General features: G+C 52.5%; 1 protein-coding gene across 7 annotated transcripts in view; it reads right to left on the bottom strand.

Annotated features, from left to right (window-relative positions):
* Positions 1 to 22044, bottom strand: part of TMCO4 (transmembrane and coiled-coil domains 4) — a 105691-nt gene that overhangs the window by 7461 nt on the left and 76186 nt on the right. For 5 of the 7 annotated variants that reach the window (XM_061394785.1, XM_061394815.1, XM_061394806.1 and 2 more), the window contains 2 exons: positions 10074 to 10191; positions 3558 to 3675 (listed from right to left, as the gene is read on the bottom strand). In XM_061394785.1, coding sequence (XP_061250769.1) covers positions 3558 to 3675; positions 10074 to 10191 — 236 coding nt within the window. Of the gene's footprint in view, positions 1 to 1096; positions 3170 to 3557; positions 3676 to 10073; positions 10192 to 22044 lie in introns of those variants that run through there. The other 2 variants (XM_061394823.1, XM_061394840.1) reach the window with 2 other exon arrangements.

Raw genomic sequence — 22044 nt, 5'->3', positions numbered from 1 at the left:
GCCCACGTGGGCCCGGCCAGGAGAAGGCGTGTCCTTAGGTCTCAGCCCTGAGCACGGGGCAGGTACTGCTTGCCAACAGCAGTCATGAGGACTTTGTTGCCAGCAACGTCTCCTCCAGCAAGAATTTTCAAGGAAAATAGGAGGGCGGCACGAAGGCAATGCTAATTACCTCTAATTACCCAGAAAAGGAAAGCACTGCTTTCTGTGCTGCATCCTAATGCGATAAAGAGCTATTATTAGGCAGGAGCTGGGAGGCTGCCATGAAGGCATCTGAGCCCGGAGAGGAATCTCTGCAGCTGCTGGTCCCGGGGGCAGAACTGAAGGTGGAGACGGGGGCAGGGGAGGCGGGGCCCAGCGTTAAAGGTGGGCCTCCTGCGCACCAAGCATCACGCATGTGCCCTGGAAGGCAGGTGGTAGCCTTGTTTCTAGGATGCGGTACCCGAGGCACAGAGAGGTTAAGCTGCTGGCCTGAGGTCACACAGCCAGCACAGCGGCAGCAGAGGCGGGTTCCAAGCCAGGCCTCCCTGGCATCAACCGCTGGGCTCTTCCCACTACATCCCATTCAGAGGCTTCCCAGGGCAGAATCGGCATCTTTCAAGGGCTCTGTAGCATTTCAAGGAAATTTTCATTGAAAAGGAAATTTCAGCCACACTTTTTCACATTTGATTCCTGTGGCAGAGGGAGACCCCTGGCATGGTGGGGCATCAAGTCAAACAGGACAGAGACCCCTGGACACGGGCCAGGGGGCATCAGAGGCTGGTGGTCTCCTAGTCTTGTTAGCCAAGCTCTCCTCATTCCCACAGGTAGGCGGACCGCACAGACTCCGGACCTGGTTTCAGAGATCGGATCTACGACTCTGGTTCTGTGAGTCTATCGTCTCAAGCCTCGCTCAGTCATGTTTGACTCTTAGCGTAGCCTGCAGGCTCCTGTGTCCATGGAATTCTTCAGGCAAGAATACTGGAGTGGGTTGTCATTCCTGACTCTGGGGAATATTCCCAATCCAGGAATCGAACCTGGGTCTCCTGCATTGCTGGCAGATTCTTTACTGTCTGAGCCACCAGGGAAACCCATTGTCTCAAGCCTCAGTGTTCTAGTCTATGACTTGGGGATGCCCACAGCCTACTCAACAGGGTTGCTGTGAGGTTGATATCGCATGAAGCAAGTCTCTCAGGGGTAAAGATGATCTAGAGAGATGACTCTAGGGGTTGAAGCTCCCCTTCCTCACTTGCCTTCCTCTGGTGGGTCAGAACTTGTGAGCCAGGGCCCTGGGAGTCTGGGGGAGTACAGATATGAGCCAGGACAAGTTGGCCCCCGCGAGATGGTGGCAGGCCGGGTGAGAGACCCAGGGGTCCTCAGGGCAAGGTCACGGCCCATGAGCTCCGGGGCTGGCAGTGCCTGATAATGTTCCAGTTTTACATTTTTGTGCTAGAACCCCCCCGTGCTCTCTTCAGGCCTCAGTTTAGCAAACATGCAACCGGCGACTTCCCCAGCACGTCCAGTGGTTAGGACGCCACCTTCCAGTGCAGTGGATGTGGGTTCGATCCCTGGTCGGGGAGCCAAGACCCCACATGCCTTGCAGCCAAAAAACCAAAAGCGTAAAACATAAGCAACACTGTCAAAAAAATAAATCTTTAAAAAGCAAATCAGAAAACCCCTAAAACCTCATGCAACCTGGCATTAGCTGTGCTGGTGGGGGTCAGGGTGCCCAGCTTCCCCCACCACGAGTGCAGTGTGTGTGTGTGTGTGTGTGTGTGTGTGTGTGTGTGCGTGTGTTGGGGGGTGTTGCTGGGCCAGGCTGATGCTGAAGCTGAAGGGAGGAGCCAAGGCCGTCCTGGCTACCCACCCCCAGGGGAGTTTTCAGATGCCCAGGGAGGGGCCTGGTCTGCCTGCTTTCAGACAGGACGGCGTGGCTGGCTCAAACCACGCGTATGCAGTACCTGGGGCAACTGGTTTATGCTTGGGAAATGTTTGGCACTTGACACATGGCAGCTGGTAGTGTAGTAACTGGAAACTGAAGCTCCTGTTCCCGGGGGACTTTCATCACAGCGACTTCCCCTGGCGGAGTTTGCTTGAGGATGTAACTGCAGCCCACGACCCATCCCTTCCTGGCAGCTGGTGCCTTTGCCACTGGTTCCCACATCTACCCAACCAGGGGCGATGCCCACTGGCTTCAGACCTGGGCTTGAGTCCTGCTCTGCCATGCTCCCGCTGAGTGACCCTGGGCAAGTCCCTTAGCCTCTCAAAACCTCAGAGGTCGTGGGCTGCAGTTACATCCGTACAGTGGGGATACGGACACTGAAAAAGGCTCAGGGCAGAGCTGGGCATCGCGTTGGTACATGAAGCTATTATTAACTCTCTAGGACACACATGTAGTGGGGGGACGAGGTTCCTGCAAGCCTGGAAAACGGATCTAGAAACCCAAATTAGGTTTGTGTGGCTGCTGGGGTGGGTCCCCCCGATTTCCCAGTAAGAATGCTTTGGACCGTCTGCGCTGATTAGTCTGAGATGTGGAAGAGTCCTTGGGGAGTATGTTTAATATGCAGACGAGCAGGCTCCACTTCTAGAGATTGATGGAGGAGGTCTGGGCAGCGGGGCTCTGGGATCTGCATTTTAAGTAAACTCTCCAGATGCGTCAAAGGTCAGGGACCTTGGAACACGCTTTGCCTTCCGATGCAGGGGGTGTGGGTTCAATATCTGGTGGGAGAGCCAAGATCCCACATGCCCTGCAGCCAAAAAACCAAACACATCAAACAGAAGCAACACTGTCATAAATTAAACACCCTCCTTGCTCCCTATTCCAAGGTTTTGGGCGTGTGTGCTAAATCACCTCAGCTGTGCTGACTCTGTGCAGCACTGTGTAGCCCGCCAGGCTCCTCTGTCCACGGGATTCTCCAGACAGGAATCCTGGGGTGGGCTGCCACGGCCTCCTCCAGAGGATCTTCGCCACCCAGGGATCAAGCCCACACATCTTACTTCTCTCGCACTGGCAGGCGGCTCTTTACCACTACTGCCACCCAGGAAGCCCACTCCGTTTCACAGCCTGGCGGTCAGGTGCTTCTCTTCCGGTCCAGCCTGAACGCTTCCACGTGTATCCTCTGGTTGTTCCGGTTACTCTCCGGAGAAACAGACTGTCCTGACTAGTAATCTGGGCTCGGGGAGTGAGTGAGGGCTGGGGGAGGAGTGGAAAGAGGGCAGTAATGTAGGGGCAAGAACATGGGCTTTGGAGGTTCAAATCCAGGTTATCAGTCGAGCATTGCATGATGGGAACGTTCCTAAGCCTCAGTTTCCTAATCTGCGGAATGGGGATAATGATGCCTGGCCCTGAGACCATGTGCAGGTTAGAGAGGACGTGTGCCAAGGGCCTGGGGGCATTGCCCTGGCACAGGGATGGTGCCTGTGAACAGGACTTACTGGTTCCCCAGTGAGTTCTTACAATCCTCTCGTCTGGGGTGGACCGGGCCGGGGCGCGTCCCTGGCACATGGGTCGCTGGGCTGGAGTAAGACGTGCGCCATCCCCACCCCCCAAAGTCGGCCCCAGGGGGCCCGGGGGCGCTCACCACGGAGGACAGGTCCACGTTCTCCACCCTCCTGTCTTGCAGCAGCACAGGCTGCAGGCCGGCCACGTGGAGCCGCACGGACGACGTGCGGTAGACGAAGCTCAGCAGCCAGTCCGCCCTGCGGGGAGAGGACGCAGTGAGAAGGGGTGGACGCCAGCTCAGGAGGGCCCGGCCCGGCTCCAGCGAGCCTGGCGGGATGGGCGCTTCTGTGGGAAACTGGGGCTCGCTGTGCCCCGGGATGGCGGGGACAGCTGCAGGTGCCGATGCTTTGGGAGCACCGCCGGGCCTGGCAGCTCCGGGGAAGCCGCTTGGTTCCCTGCCGGCTCCCTGGGGCAGAAAACAGTGCTGAGAGCAACAGACAGTCTCTGCTGAGTGGATGACTGAGGGAACCGCATGCCATTCTCCAGAAATCAGCATGAGGCTGGGAGGGACGCTCTCCGCTGGTTGTGGGCTTCCAGTTCCCCGGGGTGTCTGGGCCAGGGCTCCTGGGAGATCAAAGAGAGGCAGCAGGACATCTGTCTCGGGGAGAGGACCACAGGGGTCCAGGACACATCTCTGCAGGCTGGGACTCTGGGTTTGGGGCCCCCCATCTGACTGTGAACGGGAGGGACTGAGACAGGCCCAGCCTGCAGCCTCCTGCCCTCACTAGGAGGCCAGGGTGACCCCCAGGTGGGTCACATCCCTGCAACAGTCCTCCTCCGCTCTCAGGGGTGCTGTGAACCCCATGCTCTGTACCCCGTCACTCCTAGCCAGACATCCGCCCTGCACTCCAGAGAGAGGATAACCCCAGACCCTCTGCAGCCTGATTCTTCAGGTACACCGAGCCGTGTCCACAGAAGGCCTGGTCTACAGGGTCCATGGGGCAGTGTTCCCCCTCGAGCCCCTGCGCCCTGCCCGGGGTGACGCTGGCCCTGTTCTCCAGCAGGTCCGTGTGCATGGACCCTTTTGTTCCCCCTCAGTCTCCAGGACTGGAACTCTACTCGGCACATCAGGCTGTCCTTCGTTTAGGCCGAGTCTGACTCTGGTTTGCAGGGTCCCCTGAGTCCATTATTCTTCTGCGCTTGTTTGAAAGCAGGGCTCTCCCTCCCTGCCGTGTGGGGGGGATCGGCTGAGAGTCAGGGCTCCCTGCCCTGCCTGTCTGACCACAGGCGAGGCCCCCGAGCTGTCTGGGACCCATGGTGTGGTGGGCTCCCTAGGCTTCCTGGTAGCTTTGACCCTTCAGGGTCTCTGACCACATGGGTGTCTGTGTGGTACCACCCCGGACACCCCTGGAAGGACCGGGGTCCAGAGTTGAGGGGCTCTCAACAGACCCTTGGGCTTCCCAGGCGGCGCTAGTGGTAAAGAACCCACCTCCCAGTGCAGGAGACATAAAGAGATGTGGGATCGATCCCTGGGTCAGGAAGATCCCCTGGAGGAGGGCATGGCAACCCACTCTGGTATTAGTGCCTGGAGAACCCCAAGGACAGAGGGGCCTGGTGGGCTGCAGTCCATGGGGTCACAGAGAGTTGGATACAACTGAAGCGACTTAGTACACTCGTACGCAGGCAACAGACCCACCTGCTGTGTCCCCGCCGACTCCACCGTGTGAATCACCCACCAGGTCCCTCAAACAGAAGCCGGCAGGACCATGTCCCAGGTCCCCCTTCCCCCCTTGGAAGGCCACTGATCACTGAATCTGCCTGCCCTGCTCCCCCAGGACCTTCTGCTCCAGCTCTGAAATCAGGCAGCCCCTCCCCCAGCCCCTCCCCTTCCTTAAACTCTCACCCGACCCCTGTCCTCTCAGTAGCTGACCGTGACTCCCCACTGCCCACAAGCGTTCTTTTCTAGAAAATTCCTTAACTCCGTCCAGACAGCAATGCTTGCACACCCCAATGGTTAGCCTCATACTGAAGGCCCAGGAGAGTGTCCCTCAGAATGATGGCTAAGGGGAGAAGGGAGACTGATCCGAGCTGTTCTATCAAGTCATCATGAGACTTGTGCATCAAACACAGGGTGTGAGGGAGGCCCCCGAGATGGTTCTGACACGGAAAGTTGTAAATGAGAGACGTGCCTGCGGTACGGTGGGTGAGAATCCACCGGCCAGTGCGGGGACACGGGTGTGACCGCTGCTTGGGGAGATCCCACATGCTGTGGGGCAACTAAGCCCGAGTACCACAAGTACTGAGTCCGGGCGCCTGGAGCCGTGCTCCCCAACAAGAGAGGCCAGTGCAACCAGAAGCCTGTGCCTCGCAACTCGAGAGTGGTCCACCCGCTCAGCGCAACTGGAGAAAGCCCACGCCTGGCAACAAAGACCCAGAACAACCCAAAAGACAAGACAGGAAGAAGGTCATCAACGGGCAAGGCCAGCGTCGTTCCTGCCCACGGTCCATCTGAACTCTGACCACACTCTACTTAACGACGTTAACTGCACTCGTTTATACACACGTACGGATGAACTTCCAAGGACAGAGGAGCCTGGCGGGCTACAGTCCACGGGGTCGCAGGAGCTGGACGCGACTAGGCGACAGAACGGTGACGACAGACAGGGCAAGATCGCGTGTTAGAAGGTTCCAGAGCCTCGAAACTGCTGAAGGAGCCCAGCGCTTTTGTTTCTTTCCTGCGGGTTTGCAGAGGCTGCCAGACCCCCTCACGGCGGGTGGGCCACAGCCCCCGCCTGAGACCGTCCTGCCCTGTCAGTCGCCGGCTGTGTGACCTCGGGCGAGTTGCTTGACCCCTCTGAGCCTCAGGCTGGTCACTGTGAGCCACCGTGCGGGGAGGGCAGGAGCACGCCCAGAGAGGGCATCCTGTGCGCCCAGCACTCACACCCGCGAGCCCGGGAGGCACTGGTGCCATGACAGCCCTAGCTCGGGGCCTTCACGGGCTCCGTGGCCGCTCTTGCCAGGCCTACTCTTCCCGGCTCTGCCGGGCCCCTATCCCCCGCTTCACTATCAAGCTTGCACGTCCCCCTCCAGGAGTGGCCCTGAGCCCCTCCCCCTGACATTAATAACCCCCGTCCCTCCGGCGCCTGCCGTGTGCTACCCTTTCGGTGTTTGTTACATGTCCTCTGTGGGTCCGTCCCTGGGTATTTTCCTTTCCTGGGCAGAGAGCTCGTTGAGAACCGTGCCCTAGACCTGCATCCTGCCTCCCAAGTGGAGTCGTGAAACCCCTTGGTGGGTGGGGTGCCCAGCAAGCCAGGCCTCAGTGCTCCAGGCCAGGCGGATGCACGAATCAAGCTGGCCCTTGACCAGCACCATGGGACCTGCGGAAGGCTGTGCCCTGGGTCCTCTCAGGCCTGGAGCCGCTTGTGGGCAGGGGTCTGCCCTCCCACCGCCCGCTCCTTCTAACATCAGCCCCTCCCCACACGGCACTGGAGCAGACACCACTCAGGGTCCCCTGGAGCTCAGAATGAAACCCTCTCACTGCAGATGCCCCAGGGGTCAGGAGACAGGCTCACCCGAGTTCACATCCTGGCTCTGCTGTGTGACCTTGGCCTTTGACCCTGTCTGCGCTTCAGTGTCCTTGCAGTACAACAGGGAACAGCTCCACTCAGCCCGGCTGGCTCCCAGGGAGTGTGTGAAAGCAGGCGAAGAGCTTGCAAGTTTTATTAATGCACATTATAAATGTATAAATGGATATAGTTTGGTAGCTTTGGCCTGAAGCTCCCTTACCCCCTCACTCACTCTCCATCTTAAGTAAGTTCACGGCAACCCAAGAGTGTTTGGGGGCCAAGAATGTGAATTCCTGGCTGCTGCTTAATTTAATCAAGAAACGACAGTTACTGTTTTGGTCTGCACATTCCTCCCCTCTTCTCTCCTTCCTCCTTCTCCTCCTTTTTCCTCTCTGGAGAGATGGCTCAGGATCTCACAAAATAATGGAAACCCAAGCTTATTAGCCTCAGGTTCTCAACAGAACAGGTGGCTTTAATCGGATTTTGCTGCTTTGATATTGCACACATGCACCTTTAATTCCTTCCCTTTGCTGTTTATGAAACACACCAAGAACATCCTGTGCTGTGAATATGCCCATGTTGCTTACTGGGCACCCACAAACTGCCATTCCCACCCCACATAATCTCCTTGAATCTTCCCAGAACTCCTGTGCAGGACAGCCTCTTATTCCCATTGCATAGGTAGGAATACTGAGCTTCAGATTTGCTTGTCCAAAGGCATCCGAGAGATAAAGCATGGAGCCAAGATTTTAACCAAGGACTGTTTGATGTCAATGTTGTGTCCATTCTTTTTCTTATTTCTTAAACTGCCCTTACTTAAAAGTCTCTTTTATTAAAAAAGAAGTACATATATACACACATGTAACTAATCACTTTGCTATATACTTGGAACTAATGCAATACTGTACATCAACTATGTATCAATGGGAAAAAAACCCTTCCAAGCCCTCCTTGCAATCCCTATCTACTCTTCATGGGTTTCACTGTTATCCGTGTCTCATGGTCCCTCTGGACTTCCCTGTTCATTTCCAGACACACAGATACATATATGCACACACAGAAACTTCTTCTGTAAACGGGCCCATAGAATGGATTGCTGCCCTTGCTTTTTTAAAAACATGATTCCCCTCTTTGTGGTCATTTAGGTCACTGGGCTGCTTCCAATTTTTATAAACGAAGCTGCAAGGATCCCCTCTGTGCATCCATCTCTGTGCATGTGAGTATCTATTTATGTAGGATCACAGGAGCCACAGTCTGTAGTGTCAGAAGACTGGCACATTAATAATTTGGATAGATATTGCCAATTACCCCCAAAAAGGATTCACTAAATTCAACTACCACCAAGAGTATAACAATGCCCATTTCACCACATCTTCACCGACACTGAATGCTATTCACATTTCAGATGTTCGATGATGTGATGGATGATAAATAGTATTTTACTTAACTTTACTTTGCATCTATTTCATTAATAATGAGGTTGGATATCTTTTCAAAAGTTTATTCACTGCATTTATTCCATGCTTATGTGTAGACATCTTTTGGCCATTTTCTCTTTTATCTCTTAAATTTTTTTAGGCCACACCATGCGGCATGTGGGATTTTAAGTTTCCCAATCAGGGAGTGAACCCACGCCCCCCGCATTGGGAGTGTGCAGTCTTACCACTGGATGGCCAGAGAAGTCTCTGGCCATTTTCTTATTGGATTTTTAAAATTGATTTGATTGAGCTCTTTATATATTATGGCTCTTTATCATTGTTTCTTTGTTCTCTCTACCATATTCTGATTCTAAGAACTCAGAATATGAGGGACAGGGTTTGGGGAGAATGGACACATATACATATCTGGCTGAGTCCCTTCGCTGTTTACCTGAAACCACCACAGCATTGCTCGTCGGCTATACCCCAGTACAAAGTAAAAAGTTTAAAGTTTGAAAAGAAAAAAGAATATGAACGATAAAGCCATACTAATTGGTTGAACTCTGGTGTCCTGGTTAATGCCCTCTATCCATGGCTAAAGATCATCTTTATCTTTAGCTCTGGACGTGGGCTAAGTTATCAAAATGATGAAGACTTTCCAAATCTGTTCTATTCAGGTGCAGGTTCCACTTGGGATGGTTGGGCTTAGATCAAAACTAAAGTTAACCGGCCTTGCGACTCAACTTCTCTGAGCCTCAGCTTTCTCACTTGTGAAATGGGATCAATAATATGAACCCCTTAGGGTTTGGGGGTAGGATCTTCCCTTCCTCCCCTGTGTCTAGGGCGCCACCTTGGCTGAAGCCCCCAAGTCCTTCTCAAATCCCCGGCCAGGATGCCTCCTTTCTAGCCCCACAGCCATCAGCCTCCGTAGCCCTCAGCTCCTGCTGGAGGATCTGTCATATGCTGTGGGTGCTGGGCCCCCCAGGGCTGTCATCCCCACCCCGAGACATTGCTCTGAAAGCCTGGACAATCCCCACTCCCTTCCTACCAAATAATGCACACGAGGGACTTCCCTGGTGGTCTGGTGGGTTAAGAATCCGCCTTTCAATGCAGGGGACATGGGTTCGATCCCTGGTCAGAGAGAAGATCCCACACGCCACGGGGCAACTAAGCCTGCGTGCTCCAACTACTGAGCTCGCACAACGCGCCTAGAGAAGACTGCAGGCCGCAGCAGAGACCCAGCGCAGCCAAAAAACAATAAACGAACACAGCACACCAGGGCTCGTTAGTCATCGCTTAAAGACCTCCCATTTGGGGCTCGCTCTTTGCCTCTGTCTCAGCCACTCACCCATGTCCCTCTTGCCCCAGATCACGGTGACCAGCCTGGCCTCTCGAGTCATCCTATAATCTGGTCTCAGGCCTGACCTAGGAAGTCCTCCCCAGGACCTGTCCCTCTCGTGCATCGTCCCATGGACACGGACGCTGCCCACTTCAGGATCCCTGGCCTGGGCCTTGCTCCTTCCAGGGCCGGTGCCCCACTGCTCCCTGAGATCCTCCGGGACGAGGGCGTGGCCTCAAACATCTGTGTCCCCAGGTGACACCTAGGTCACTAGGACGCTAGGCGCTCAGTTAGGGTTGTCAGCTCCCCAGGAGCACGAGGTCTGGACAGACCTGCAGTAGCCATTGACGATCCTTCCAGAGACCACCTTCCGGAAAGGCTCCCAGTGCTTGGCTTCTCCGTCCACAGGTGCGCCCAGCAGGACGACGTCCTCAATGATCCCTTGGCAATCTGGAGAGAGACCCCAGAAAAGATCGTCAGCGGCCCTGGCCACAGTGGGTCCTGCGAGGGACCGTCCAACAGCCATGGAAGAAATGGATAGGAGACCCACGAGAAGGCACATGTGCACTCACTATTGTTCAGTCGCTCAGTCATGTCTGACAATTACGACTCCACAGGCTGCAGCACGCCAGGCTTCCCTGTCCTTGCAGGTGCAAACACATTCGTGCACACATTCACGCAAACGCACACCATACTGCGGCTTCTGTTCACAGAGGCTCAGGCCCTGGGTCAAGCCCTCTGGTGCCTGATCCATTCCTACAAAGCCGCACACCGAGCCTGTGCCCCACAACTAGAGAAGACGGTCACAGCAAGACCCAGCGCAGTCAAAAAGGAATGAATGAATAATCCAAGCACACATCATCCCCGTTTCAGAGTTTAGGAAAACCAAAGACATTTTTAGGATCACATGGCCAGTGGGTAGCACAGTCCAAGTGGGGACCCACATCTATTTCCACCATCCGTGAAGCTCATGACTGACCGTACACTCAGATGGAGTGTTTCCCTTTAGAAGGGACTCATGGTCCCTGGCATGTTGCATGTGCCAGGCAGGAGATACCACAGCCTTCCTCTGGCAACAGTCCCTGGGGGCCTGTATGGCCTGGCGGTAAGGCGGGAGTGCAGAGGAGAGGGGGGCGAAAGGGCATGGAGTGGACGCATCGGCGCTGACCTAGCGGTTCAGGGTATTTCAGGCAAGGGCTCCTCACACTGCAGCCTGTGGATGAGCGCTGGCCCGTGGGGTGTCCGTCCTCTCAGTATAGATCAGAGCAGCAGTGTCTCTTTGATGTCCCTGCAGACTGGAAACCCACAGCTCACACGCACTTTGAGAAGTGCTGCTCTCAGCCCGCCGGGGTGCACACGCACGCCCCACCCCCAGCCGCTGTCCACCCCCGAGCCAGCTCTGTTTGCTCTGGCCTCGTCTCACTTGTTTACATCTGTCTCCTCCTCTCACCTCTGGGTTCAGGGAGGGCGGGGCTCCGGCTTGCCATGGTCACAGCTGCCTGGTCTATCCTTGGGGTTCAAGAACGGTGTGAATGAATGGGTGAGTAAATACACGGCCATCCCCCGGGACAGCCAGTATCTGCACTTTGTAGCTGCAAAGCTCTGGGTTCAAATCCCAGCTTAGTGACTTCTGAGCTAAGTCACTTCTCTGAGCCTACAAGTGGCTATGGTACTGCCTTGAGGGTCTCTGGACTGCACGGGGATCCAACCAGTCCATCCTAAAGGAAATCTGTCCGGAATATTCACTGGAAGGACTGATGCTGAAGCTGAAACTCCAATACTTTGGCTACTTGATGCGAAGAACTGACTCATTGGAAAAGTCCCTGATGCTGGGAAAGATTGAAGGCAGGAGGAGAAGGGGACAACAGAGGATGAGATGGTTGGATGGCTTCACCCATTTGATGGATATCAGTTTGAGCAAGCTCTGGGAGCTGGCGACGGACAGGGAGGCCTGGCATGCTGCAGTCCATGGGGTTGCAAAGAGTCGGACACGACTGAGTGACTGAACTGAACTGAGGGTCTTTATGGGGATGAAGTCATGGTGGGGAAAAACCCAGGGTGGTGAACGCACAGAGGAAGCTGGCGGACCCCCTGCCTGCCTTGCTCTCCCACCTCCCAGCACGTAGCTCCTTCTTAGAGTCCTGAGCACCCCTACACTTAGGGAGTTACCTGCTCCGTGTTATTCTTGGGGAGTGGGCCCTACAGGGACAACTCAGCCAGCCCTGCCCGTCTCCTGCTGAGAGACACAGGGCAGCTGGCTTCCTCTCCCTGGGCTCCGGTTTCTAACCAGAGCGCATTTGGTTTCCATTTGAGCTGCATGTCAGACTTTGAGTAAAGGGTTCTGGGCTAACGGGAGTCTGAGAACCCCTGTGCTCCTCTGGCTCTGACAGATCAGATTCCCTGGCACAGAATCCTGACGTCACTCCTTGGCTTCCAGGGAGAGGACAATCTGGCAGAAAGATGTGAAGCCTCGGGAAGCTGGTGGTTCGTGTTGAATGGTAAAGATGACCCAGATGCTCTTCCACGTAAGGGCTACTTCAGGTGCTTGTGCTTCCAGCGAGGCTGTAGATTTTATTCTGAACCCTGCTCTTGGCGGATGAGGAAACACGGGGTCTCAGAGGGGAGGGGGCGTGCCTAAGGTCACTTGGGTAGCTGCCAGGTCCTGGGCATCCCTCTAGCAGCAGCAACTCAGAGTGCAGCGATCATGGAGGGGTTATCATCACCCCCACAGTGCCAACGGCTGTGGGCCAAGACCAATCATGGAGCTTTGCGCTCTCTCTGGATGCCGGCCACTCAGGGCACCTGCCGGATGAATCTATCTCAGGAGCTCCGCTGCCCCAGGGGCCATCACCTGGCGGGCTGGGACCCCTTGTGGCCAGCAGTGGGATTGCGGCATTCCCCACCAGGTCGCCTACGGCGACCACCAGGATGCCGTGATTCCCATCAGACAGCTGTGATGAACAGCAAAGAGATAGCTGCCTTTTGCTGAACTGAGACTAGCAGCTGAAACTCATAAAACAGTCCAGAACCGTCAAATCCAGCCAGGGTGGGCAGCGAGCTGGAAACATGTTTACTGAAGCCTGGTTGAAAACTGACTTAACGAGACCTCCTCCCCTTCTGACGGTTACACAGTCGTAGGTGCTCTCCTTACATTTTAAAACATGATTTGTTCTCTGGAACAAAAGGCAAACCTGGAGATAAGCCACGAAGCAGACTGTCTGTGACACACAGGTGTTAGCCAAAAAAACTTGCTGCTGCTACTGCTGCTAAGTCGATTCAGTCGTGTCCGACTCTGTGCGACCCCATAGACGGCAGCCCATCAGGCTCCATTGCCTCTGGGATTTTCCAGGCAAGAACACTGGAGTGGGTTGCCATTTCCATCTCCAATGCATGAAAGTGAAAAGTCAAAGTGAAGTCGGTCAGTCGTGTCCGACTCTTAGCAACCCCATAGACTGCAGCCCACCAGGCTCCTCCGTCCATGGGATTTTCCAGGCAAGAGTACTGGAGTGGGGTGCCATTGCCTCATTTTAGACCTACCCAAGGGAGAACTCTATGTCTTGTTCCCAGAATGATACAGTCCAGGAGGGGAAGTCTGAGTTAAGAAAACTGGCCACTGAATTAGATGCCAGGGGAAAAAAGAAGTCAAAATTCATTGTTTGGTCCAAAACTTTATAATACCAGAAAATTCCAGTCTTCCAGGTGACACACAGAAAATCCTCACTCAGGCACCACTTTTAGAGTCGAGAAGGGCCCTTCCGTGGGCGCATGCAAGTCTTCATGTCACCGTGGAGTTCCCTCGTGGTCCAGTGGCTAAGACTCCCACTCCAAATGCAGGGTGTCTGGGTTCAACCCCTGGTCAGGGGACTAGACCCCACATGCCGCAACTAAGACCCAGCACAGCTGAATAAATGTTTTAAAAAAGAAACTGGGATTTAATATTTTAACAATGATAACGAACATAAGACCACCTTACCGCCGTTTAACTGCAGGGACCATAAATGTTTTCTGAAATGTGTGAGATTTATTCTAGCTGCTACCATCAGCTTTTCTTCCTGTGAATTTTTAAGGTGTGAAGATAGTCCCATAGCTTTATAAACAGTCAGGGGTCCAACAAGCATTGGTCACCTTCGAGTAGAGGACACAGGCATGTCCAGCTTTTAGGCGTGGATTTCTTATTTTTTAAGCAATCCTGTGTATGTTTCCAATACAATGCTTTTACTGCGAAGGTGGAGGCCCTTCACCCTGTTAGGACTTTGGAATTAAGGCAGCGCCATCCCTCCAGCAGTGGAGAAGAAATGCTCTATCTGTCCTGTGTTTTTTTTTTTTTTAACTTTTTAGTTATGTATTTATTTATTTGGCTGCACTGGACTGGAGTCGAGGCACGTGGGATCTTTCGCTGGGGCAGGTGGGATCTAGTCCCCCGAGCAGGGATTGAACCCAGGCCCCCTGCACGGGGAGTGAGGAGTCTTGGCCACTGAAGCGCCAGGAAGTGCTCATCGGTCCTGCCTTCTCCTCTCCAGTTTCGGTGCTTTTGGTCACTCACGTGTGCTATGAGAAACACTACTTTTCCAAACTGTCTTTGACTTCTGTCTCTTATTTTTATTCTTAATACGGGAGCCAAAGTGATCCCTTTAAAAGTCAAGTCATAGGCACGAGGTAGGTACCTTCTGGGGGTGATGGACATTTTCGACAACTGAGTCGTGGAATGCTTTGGACTGTAAGTTTGCTGAAAATCACTGACTTATATACTGAAGACGGGGGGATTGTGTAGTATGTAAATTACACTGGAGGGAGAGTCAGATCATTTCACTCTCATGCTCAAGACCCTCTCATGGGGTCCATCTCTCCTGGGGTAAGTCATCTTCAGCAGCTCCTGAAGCCTGCTGAGACCTCCCCCATGCATCCCCTCATCGCTCTGCCAGACTGGCCTCACTGTTCCAGAACATGCCAGGCCTTTCCCTCACTGACCCCTCCTCCCAATGCCTTTCCCCCTGACATCCACACGCCTTCCCCTGGCACCTCTCTGCTTAACTGTCACCCTCCAAAGGGAGGAGGATTTAACCTCCCACCCCGACCAGGAGTCCCATCTCTCTTCTCTGATTTCCTTTTCTCCACAGCACTTGAGACCATCTGACTCATGACCTAGTTGTCTTTTAAAATCTCTCTTTCAGTCTGCCGGCCACTACATGGGAGCTTCCCGAGGCTGAGACTGTTCTTTCTCAAGTTCCCCAGGGAGGCCTGTCTAGTCAAGGCTGTGGTTTTTCCAGGAGTCATGTATGGATGTGAGAGTTGGACCATAAAGAAGGCTGAGTGCTGAAGAATTGATGCTTTTGAACTGTGGTGTTGGAGAAGACTCTCGAGAGTCTCTTAGACAGCAAGGAGATCAAAACAGCCAATTCTAAAGGAAATCAGTCCTGAATATTCATTGGAAGGACTGATGCTAAAGCTAAAATTCCAATATTTTGGCCCCCTGATGCAGAGCTGACTCACTGGAAAAGACCCTGGTGCTGGGAAAGATTGAAGGCGGGAGGAGAAGGGGACAACAGAGGATGAGATGGTGGGATGGTATTGCTGACTCAATGGACCTGAGTTTGAGCAAGCTCTGGGAGTTGGTGAAGGACAGGGAAGCCTGGTGTGCTGCAGTCCTTGGGGTTGCAAAGAGTTGGACACGACTGAGCAACTGGACAACAACAGGGAATCCCCAGTGCCCTCAGCAAACAGCACCTGGCAGAGGTGCTGTGCTCAGTAAGTACTTGTGGGATGAATGAAAGCAAGCCACGGGACTCGGCAGTATGAACCCTTTGTGGTGAGAATACATGCAAAAAAAAATTTTTTTTTAATTGAGAGGTGCCAGTCGAGGATCTCTGTAGACTGGATAATGAAGAGCAAGTGCTGACTCTGCTGAAAGTAAACGTGAGTATTTAACCACTGCTCTCAGCTTTTCGGGCTTTCCTGGTGGCTCAGTCAGTAAAGAATGCCCCTGCAACACAGGAGACATGAGTTTCATCCCTGGGTGGGAAGATCCCCCAGAGGAGGGCATGGCAACCCACTCCAGTATTGTTGCCTGGAGAATCCCATGGACGGAGGAGCCTGGTGAGCTACAGTCCACAGGGTCGCAAGGAGTTGGACAGGACTGAAGCAACTGAGCACTCAAGCACCCACTCAGCTCTTTAACTGCTGGTTTCCAGGGTTCTGCTCCAGGGCAACGGCTGCTACTGTGGCTAGCTATGGTCTGCAGCGGGCAAGAACATGAACGGTCCTTCTGACCCTGCCCTGGTGGAGCTGGTCCTTCTGACCCTGATCTGACTGAGCCGACCCTCCCCTGGCTTCTGACAGTGTGAGCCAGAGGCTCATGGTGACCCTCCCAAGAAGCACCTAACATCAGCCATATTCACAGAATCCCTTGGGCTTGGCCTACATGATACGGAAGGCTCGGGATCTCCAGACCCTTCAGGAGCTTCGTGGTATAGCTCAAGGTGCTCCATCTCTGGGGGCAAAGATCCGGAGCGAATTTGAGGGCCTGCGTGAGTGCAAACCACCGCCAGCCAATTAAACGCCGCCTGTCTCGCACGGCAGGTGCCATGATTAGAACTATCGGATGGCTGTTGAAACTCACAGAATTTCTGGATTCAGGTAGCTTTTTTTTTGTCATTACATACTTTCTCCACCAGGAGACGCTGAAAGAGTGACAAGTGCCACAGCAGGGCTGGGAAATGTTTGCCAGCAGAAAGGACCCAGGGGCACAGCAACGCTGGGAATCGCCAGTCTGGGAGAAGTTGCTTGACCTTGAGCACAAAAGAAATCTTCAAATGCTGGTTTTGTGTGAATTGAAGTCAGTTATTTAGTAACTTGGAGCCTTAGCTTCCTCGTGTAAAATGGAGATAATACAATAACGTTGATTTCCCAGGGCTGGAGTGAGGTTGTTATATGCTCAGGATGGTGCCTGGCACATGCCCGGTCAGTGGGATCCACTGTTTTTCCCATGCAGACAGTCAAGTTGGCAGCGAGGTAGAAATGGTGGGCAGGACGCACTGTCTTTGGAGATGGCTTCGCCATTACAGTACCACGCCTGTTTCTGCTGCTGCTGCTAAGCCGATTCAGTCGTGTCTGACTCTGCGACCCCATAGACGGCAGCCCACCAGGCTCCCCGTCCCTGGGATTCTCCAGGCAAGGACATTGGAGTGGGTTGCCATTTCCTTCCCCAATGCATGAAAGTGAAAAGTGAAAGCAAAGTTGTTCAGTCGTGTCTGACTCCAGCGACCCCATGGACTGCAGCCCACCAGGCTCCTCTGTCCATGGGATTTTCCAGGCAAGAGTACTGGCGTGGGGTGCCATTGCCTTCTCCGTGCCTGTTCCTAGCCAGCTGCTAACTGCAGGTACTATTTGAGGAGTCAGTGGTGGGGAGTGGTGATACCGGGCACCTGGTCGGAGGACGAAGCCTCCAGAGGGAAGCAGCTGTAGAGCTGTAAACTACGGTTAAACACGTCCTCATTTACTGAAAAACATTTTTTTTTTGGCCCCGCCACTCAGCTTGTGGGATCTCAGTTACCCAACCAAGGATTGAAACCGCACCCCTGGCAGGGAAAGCAGACAGTCCTAACCACTGGACCGCAAGGAAAGTCCCCAAATTAAAAAAAAAAAAAAAATTATAGTAAAATACTCGTAACATGAGTTTTCATCTTAACCATTTAAAACAATGTTTTTGATGTGGACCTTTTAAAAAAGTCTTTATTGAATTTGTTACAATATTGCTTCTGTTTTATTTTTTATTTTTATTTTTTAGCTGTGAGGCTTGTAAGATCTTAGTTTCCTGAGTAGGGGTCCCAGCCCCCCACACTGGAAGGCTCCGATCTTCCCACTGGTCCTCCAGGGAAGTTCCGTAATGTTTTTAAGAGTGCAGTTCAGTGGCATTAAGCACAGTCAAACTGTTGTGCAACCATCTTGCTTTTTATCACTCAGGATTTAGATAAATCAATTTCTATCTTGTCAACTGCTCTTATCATGCCAGATTCCTGATATGACACTTTTACCACTGGGGTGCTCCTGGCAGTCTGGAGATTGTCTTAGCTTTTAAAAACAAAACAAAACAAATCACAAAAAACCCCCCAAGAGCTGAGAATGGCTAGTTCTTCACAACAGCAAGAATTCTTTCACTCTGGACCCTTGGTCTTTAAAATCCTCTATGTTGTGGTTCGGTCACCAAGTCGTGTCTGACCCTTTGCGACCCCCTGGACTGCAGCACACCAGACCTCCCTATCCTTCATTATCTCCCCGAGTTTGCTCAAACTCATGTCCATCGAGTCAGTGATGCCATCCAACCATCTCATCCTCTGTTGTCCCCTTCTCGTCCCGCCTTCAATCTTTCCCAGCATCAGGGTCTTTTCCAATGAGTCAGCTCTTTGCATCAGGTGGCCTAAGTATTGGAGCTTTGGCGTCAGCATCAGTCCTTCCAATGAATATTCAGGGTTGATTTCCTCTAGGATTGACTGGTTTGATCTCCTGGCTGTCCAAGGGACTCCCACGAGTCTTCTCCAGCACCACAGTTTGAAAGATCAGCTCTTTGGCACTCAGCCTTCTTTAAGGTCCAACTCTCACATCTCTACATGACTAGTAGAAAAACCATAGCTTTGACTACATGGACCTTTGTGGGCAAAGTGATGTCTCTGCTTTTTAATGTGCCGTCTAGGTTTCTCATAGCCTTCCTTCCAAGGAGCAAGCGTCTTTCAGTCTCATGGCTGCAGTCGCCATCCGCAGTGATTCTGAGGCCCAAGAAAATACAACCTGCCATTGCTTCCACTTTTCCCCCTTCTATTCGCCATGAAGTGATGAGACCAGATGCCACGATCTTAGTTTTCTGAATGCTGAATTTTAGGCCAGCTTTTTCACTCCCCTCTTTCACCCTCATGAAGACGCTCTTCAGTTCCCCTTCACTTTCTGCCATTAGAGTAGTAGCATCTGCATATCTGAGGTTGTTGATAAATTGTTTCTGTCAAACTAAACATTCTTAAAATGTACCAAGTAGGGCTAGCTCTTTCAGAGTCCCACAGAGCATCCTTTTTGTACAATGAGGGGGGCCCTGTGTCACTGGGAATGGCCACTCCCAGCTTCACCTCTGTCATTCTGTCCTCTCCAGACCACGTGCTTTCGGAACGTGAGGCAGGCCCTGGCGGTGCCTGCCAGGTCTCTCCCACGAGCCTCCTCTAGGAGCTACACAGAAATCTCATCACATGGCAGGAAAGGCCACATCACATGCTCCCACAGGCCTATCGCACTGTCAGTAATGAGATTCTCTCGAGCTGCAAAGACCACAGTTTGAGAAGCGAAAAAGGATGTTCTTCCTCCTGGCAGGGGGTCGTGTGTGCATGGAGCGATAAGGTGGGAAACGAAGGAGGAAGTTATCTCCTGATGGCGGGTCCAGAAAACAGACCTTGAAGAAAATGCTGTGAACTGCATCTAACACAAATGAAATCCATGCCAAAGACACACGTACACACAAGATAAACCCACAGACGCGGCGGAGGGGAGAGGGAGAGGTCCAGGAGCCGGAGGGAAGGGAGATGAAGGCAAGCTTTGACTGTCCCCCTCCTCCCAACCCTTCAGTGGAATGACGTTCACACTAGAAAGAACCGTTTAAGGGAGCCCGTTGATGGATTATAGGGATTTGGGATGATTTTTTCATGGAAGGAGTAAGCCTTCATCTCTCCCTTTTGATTCCCTTCTCTTCCATTCGGCAAAGTGGTAAGGCTGTTACTGGCATCTGGGGGCCCGAAAAATTAATCTGCATGCCTGACCTCTCGTGGCTGTCCACCCGCCTCTCCAGGGGAGGCTAAAGCGGGGTCTGGCTGCAGACAAAGCAACTGGGAGATGCGATTCTGGAGAAGGGTAAGAAATCACATCAAAGGCGATGTCTGCTGGAGATGAAAGAGCCAGTTGACTGAATGACAGTCTGCTTTGCATTTCAACTGGTATCTAGTGACACCCCAGACTTAGGAATTCAAGGTCAGGATGTTTAAGTGTGTCTGAGCTTACTGAGGAACTCTTTGCCTTGGTTTTATCCTTCAAGTATCACAGGCAGTAAAGCTGGTCTAACTTCAGAGGAGCTGGGAGAGAAGCTGGAGAGAGAGACCTTGCTGCAGAGGTCGTTCCTTTGTTGTTTGTTTTTGAACGAAGGTCTGGTATTCTATTTCTTAACCTCCCTTCTTTTCTTTATCATCATCACAGCTTACCTAGGCTAAGTGCTTTATACATATACTGTTTCATTTTCTTCTTGTAACAACCCTAGGAGGTAAGCAGGACTACTCCCATTTTGTGATGGGAAAAACTTGCCTCAGAGACACAAAGTAATTTGCCCAAAGTCACACAATAAGGGGCAGAGTGGAATTCAGTGATCCCTACATTTTCTCTCCTACTCTACTTCCCTAATCTTGAACCAAAACATGTCTTTTGATAACAGTGACATCTTCTAAAATCGAATATTAAAAATAGAATAACACAACTTGCCAAGATAAACAGTTCTTACTCGGTTGAGTCAAGACACACACCAGCAGGCTGGAGTTTGCTGGAAGACTGACATCCTGATGTGGGCACCATGCCAAAGGCACACGACCTTTTGCTTTGCTACTCTTGGGAACACCTGTCAAACCAAGTGGGTGGAAAGATCATGCAAAGAAAGAGGGGTCTGCGTGAGACATGTCACACTGCGCAGTTTCTGATGGGCAGTTACGGCTGTCGGTCCACACCCTGCTGCTGCTGCTGCTGCTGCTGCTGCTGCTGCTGCTGCTAAGTCGATTCAGTCGTGTCCGACTCTGTGCGACCCCATAGACGGCAGCCCACCAGGCTCCCCTGTCCCTGGGATCCTCCAGGCAAGAACACTGGAGTGGGTTGCCATTTCCTTCTCCAATGCATGAAAGCGAAAAGTCAAAGTGAAGTTGCTCAGTTGTGTCCGACTCTTCGTGACCCCATGGACTGCAGCCTACCAGGCTCCTCCATCCATAGGATTTTCCAGGCAAGAGTACTGGAGTGGGGTGCCATCCACCTTAGCATGGGCACTCAATTCCCCACCAGAAAGGTTAAACTGAGCAAGATGACATGAATAGAAGCACAGCTGCTGGTCAGCTTCAGGCTGTGAGCCAGCGTAACACCAGCAGTTTCATTATACGCATATACACAAGTAAAGCGTCTTTCTATTGGGTAGCTACTGCTGTGTGACAAATAACCCCCACACTCAGTGACTTGAGGTAACCATCTGTTATTTCTCATGAGCCTACCAATGGGCTATGCAGTTCTGCTGAGATTATCCCAGCATGCTTGATCCCACTGGGTTCACTCACGTGTCTATGACCAGCTGGTGGGTAGGCTGGGGGCTGGCTGAGATTACGTGGCTTTGCCTCACGTGTCTTCCATCCTCCAGGGGGCTAGTCTTGACTTGTTCTTAAGGCGAGGGTGAAACCCATGTGCAAGGCCTTCTGAAGCTTAAGTTTGAAATGGATACGATGTCATTTCCTTTACTTACTTTTTTTTTAGCGAATACAAGTCACAAGGCCAGCCCAGATTCAAAGCGTGGAGAAACAGACTGCACTTGATGGGAAGAGCTTCAAGGTCATATTGGAAAAGATGTGAAAACAGGGAGGGGTGAAGAAGTAGGGCCATTTTTTTTTTTTTTGCAATCAGTCTACCGCAGATATACGCAATACATCTGAAACACTGCAAAGTAGTGAGAGCTCGTGTGCAGTGAGCAATAGGTTAAAAACCCCTGGTGGTACCAGTACTAGGGAAATGTTTCTTTGAATTCTCACCCAGTGAGAAGAGGAGTGGGAGGAACAGTGCGTGGGAATGTCGCCTGGGCACTGCAGTGGCCCAGCCAGGATGTTGGCAAGTGGCTGTTTTCAGGGATGTGGTTTTGGGACCCTGAATGAAGGCAGGATCCTCCTAGAGAACTGGAAAATAGGCCAAAGCAGAATCCTTTGGGCAAGATCAAGGTGGGGTGTTCAAGCACTGATTTAATCAAGTGCAAGATCAAGCAACCAGGTCCAGAGGGCCAGTGGTCAGAGCTGCAGAGCGGGGTCTGGAGGCTTTTATTCAAGTATGATAAAGGCAGCTAGTGGTTACGAGCATGGTCCTGGATTCCGGGAACAGTGCTAGATGTTCTGTCTATATTATCACAGTAATATTCACTGTTTTTTGAAGTAGAGTTCCTTGAGTAGTTACTGCAGCAAGGGTCTCTTCAAGGTAAACTTGCTCAGTCTTTGAAAATATCTTTTGGCTTCCACCTCAAATGATAGTTTAGCTGGATGGATATACAAT

Source organism: Bos javanicus, chromosome 2, assembly GCF_032452875.1.
Source record: "Bos javanicus breed banteng chromosome 2, ARS-OSU_banteng_1.0, whole genome shotgun sequence".
In the NCBI taxonomy this organism is placed as follows: domain Eukaryota; kingdom Metazoa; phylum Chordata; class Mammalia; order Artiodactyla; family Bovidae; genus Bos; species Bos javanicus.
This window is presented reverse-complemented; position numbering and strand designations above follow the sequence as displayed.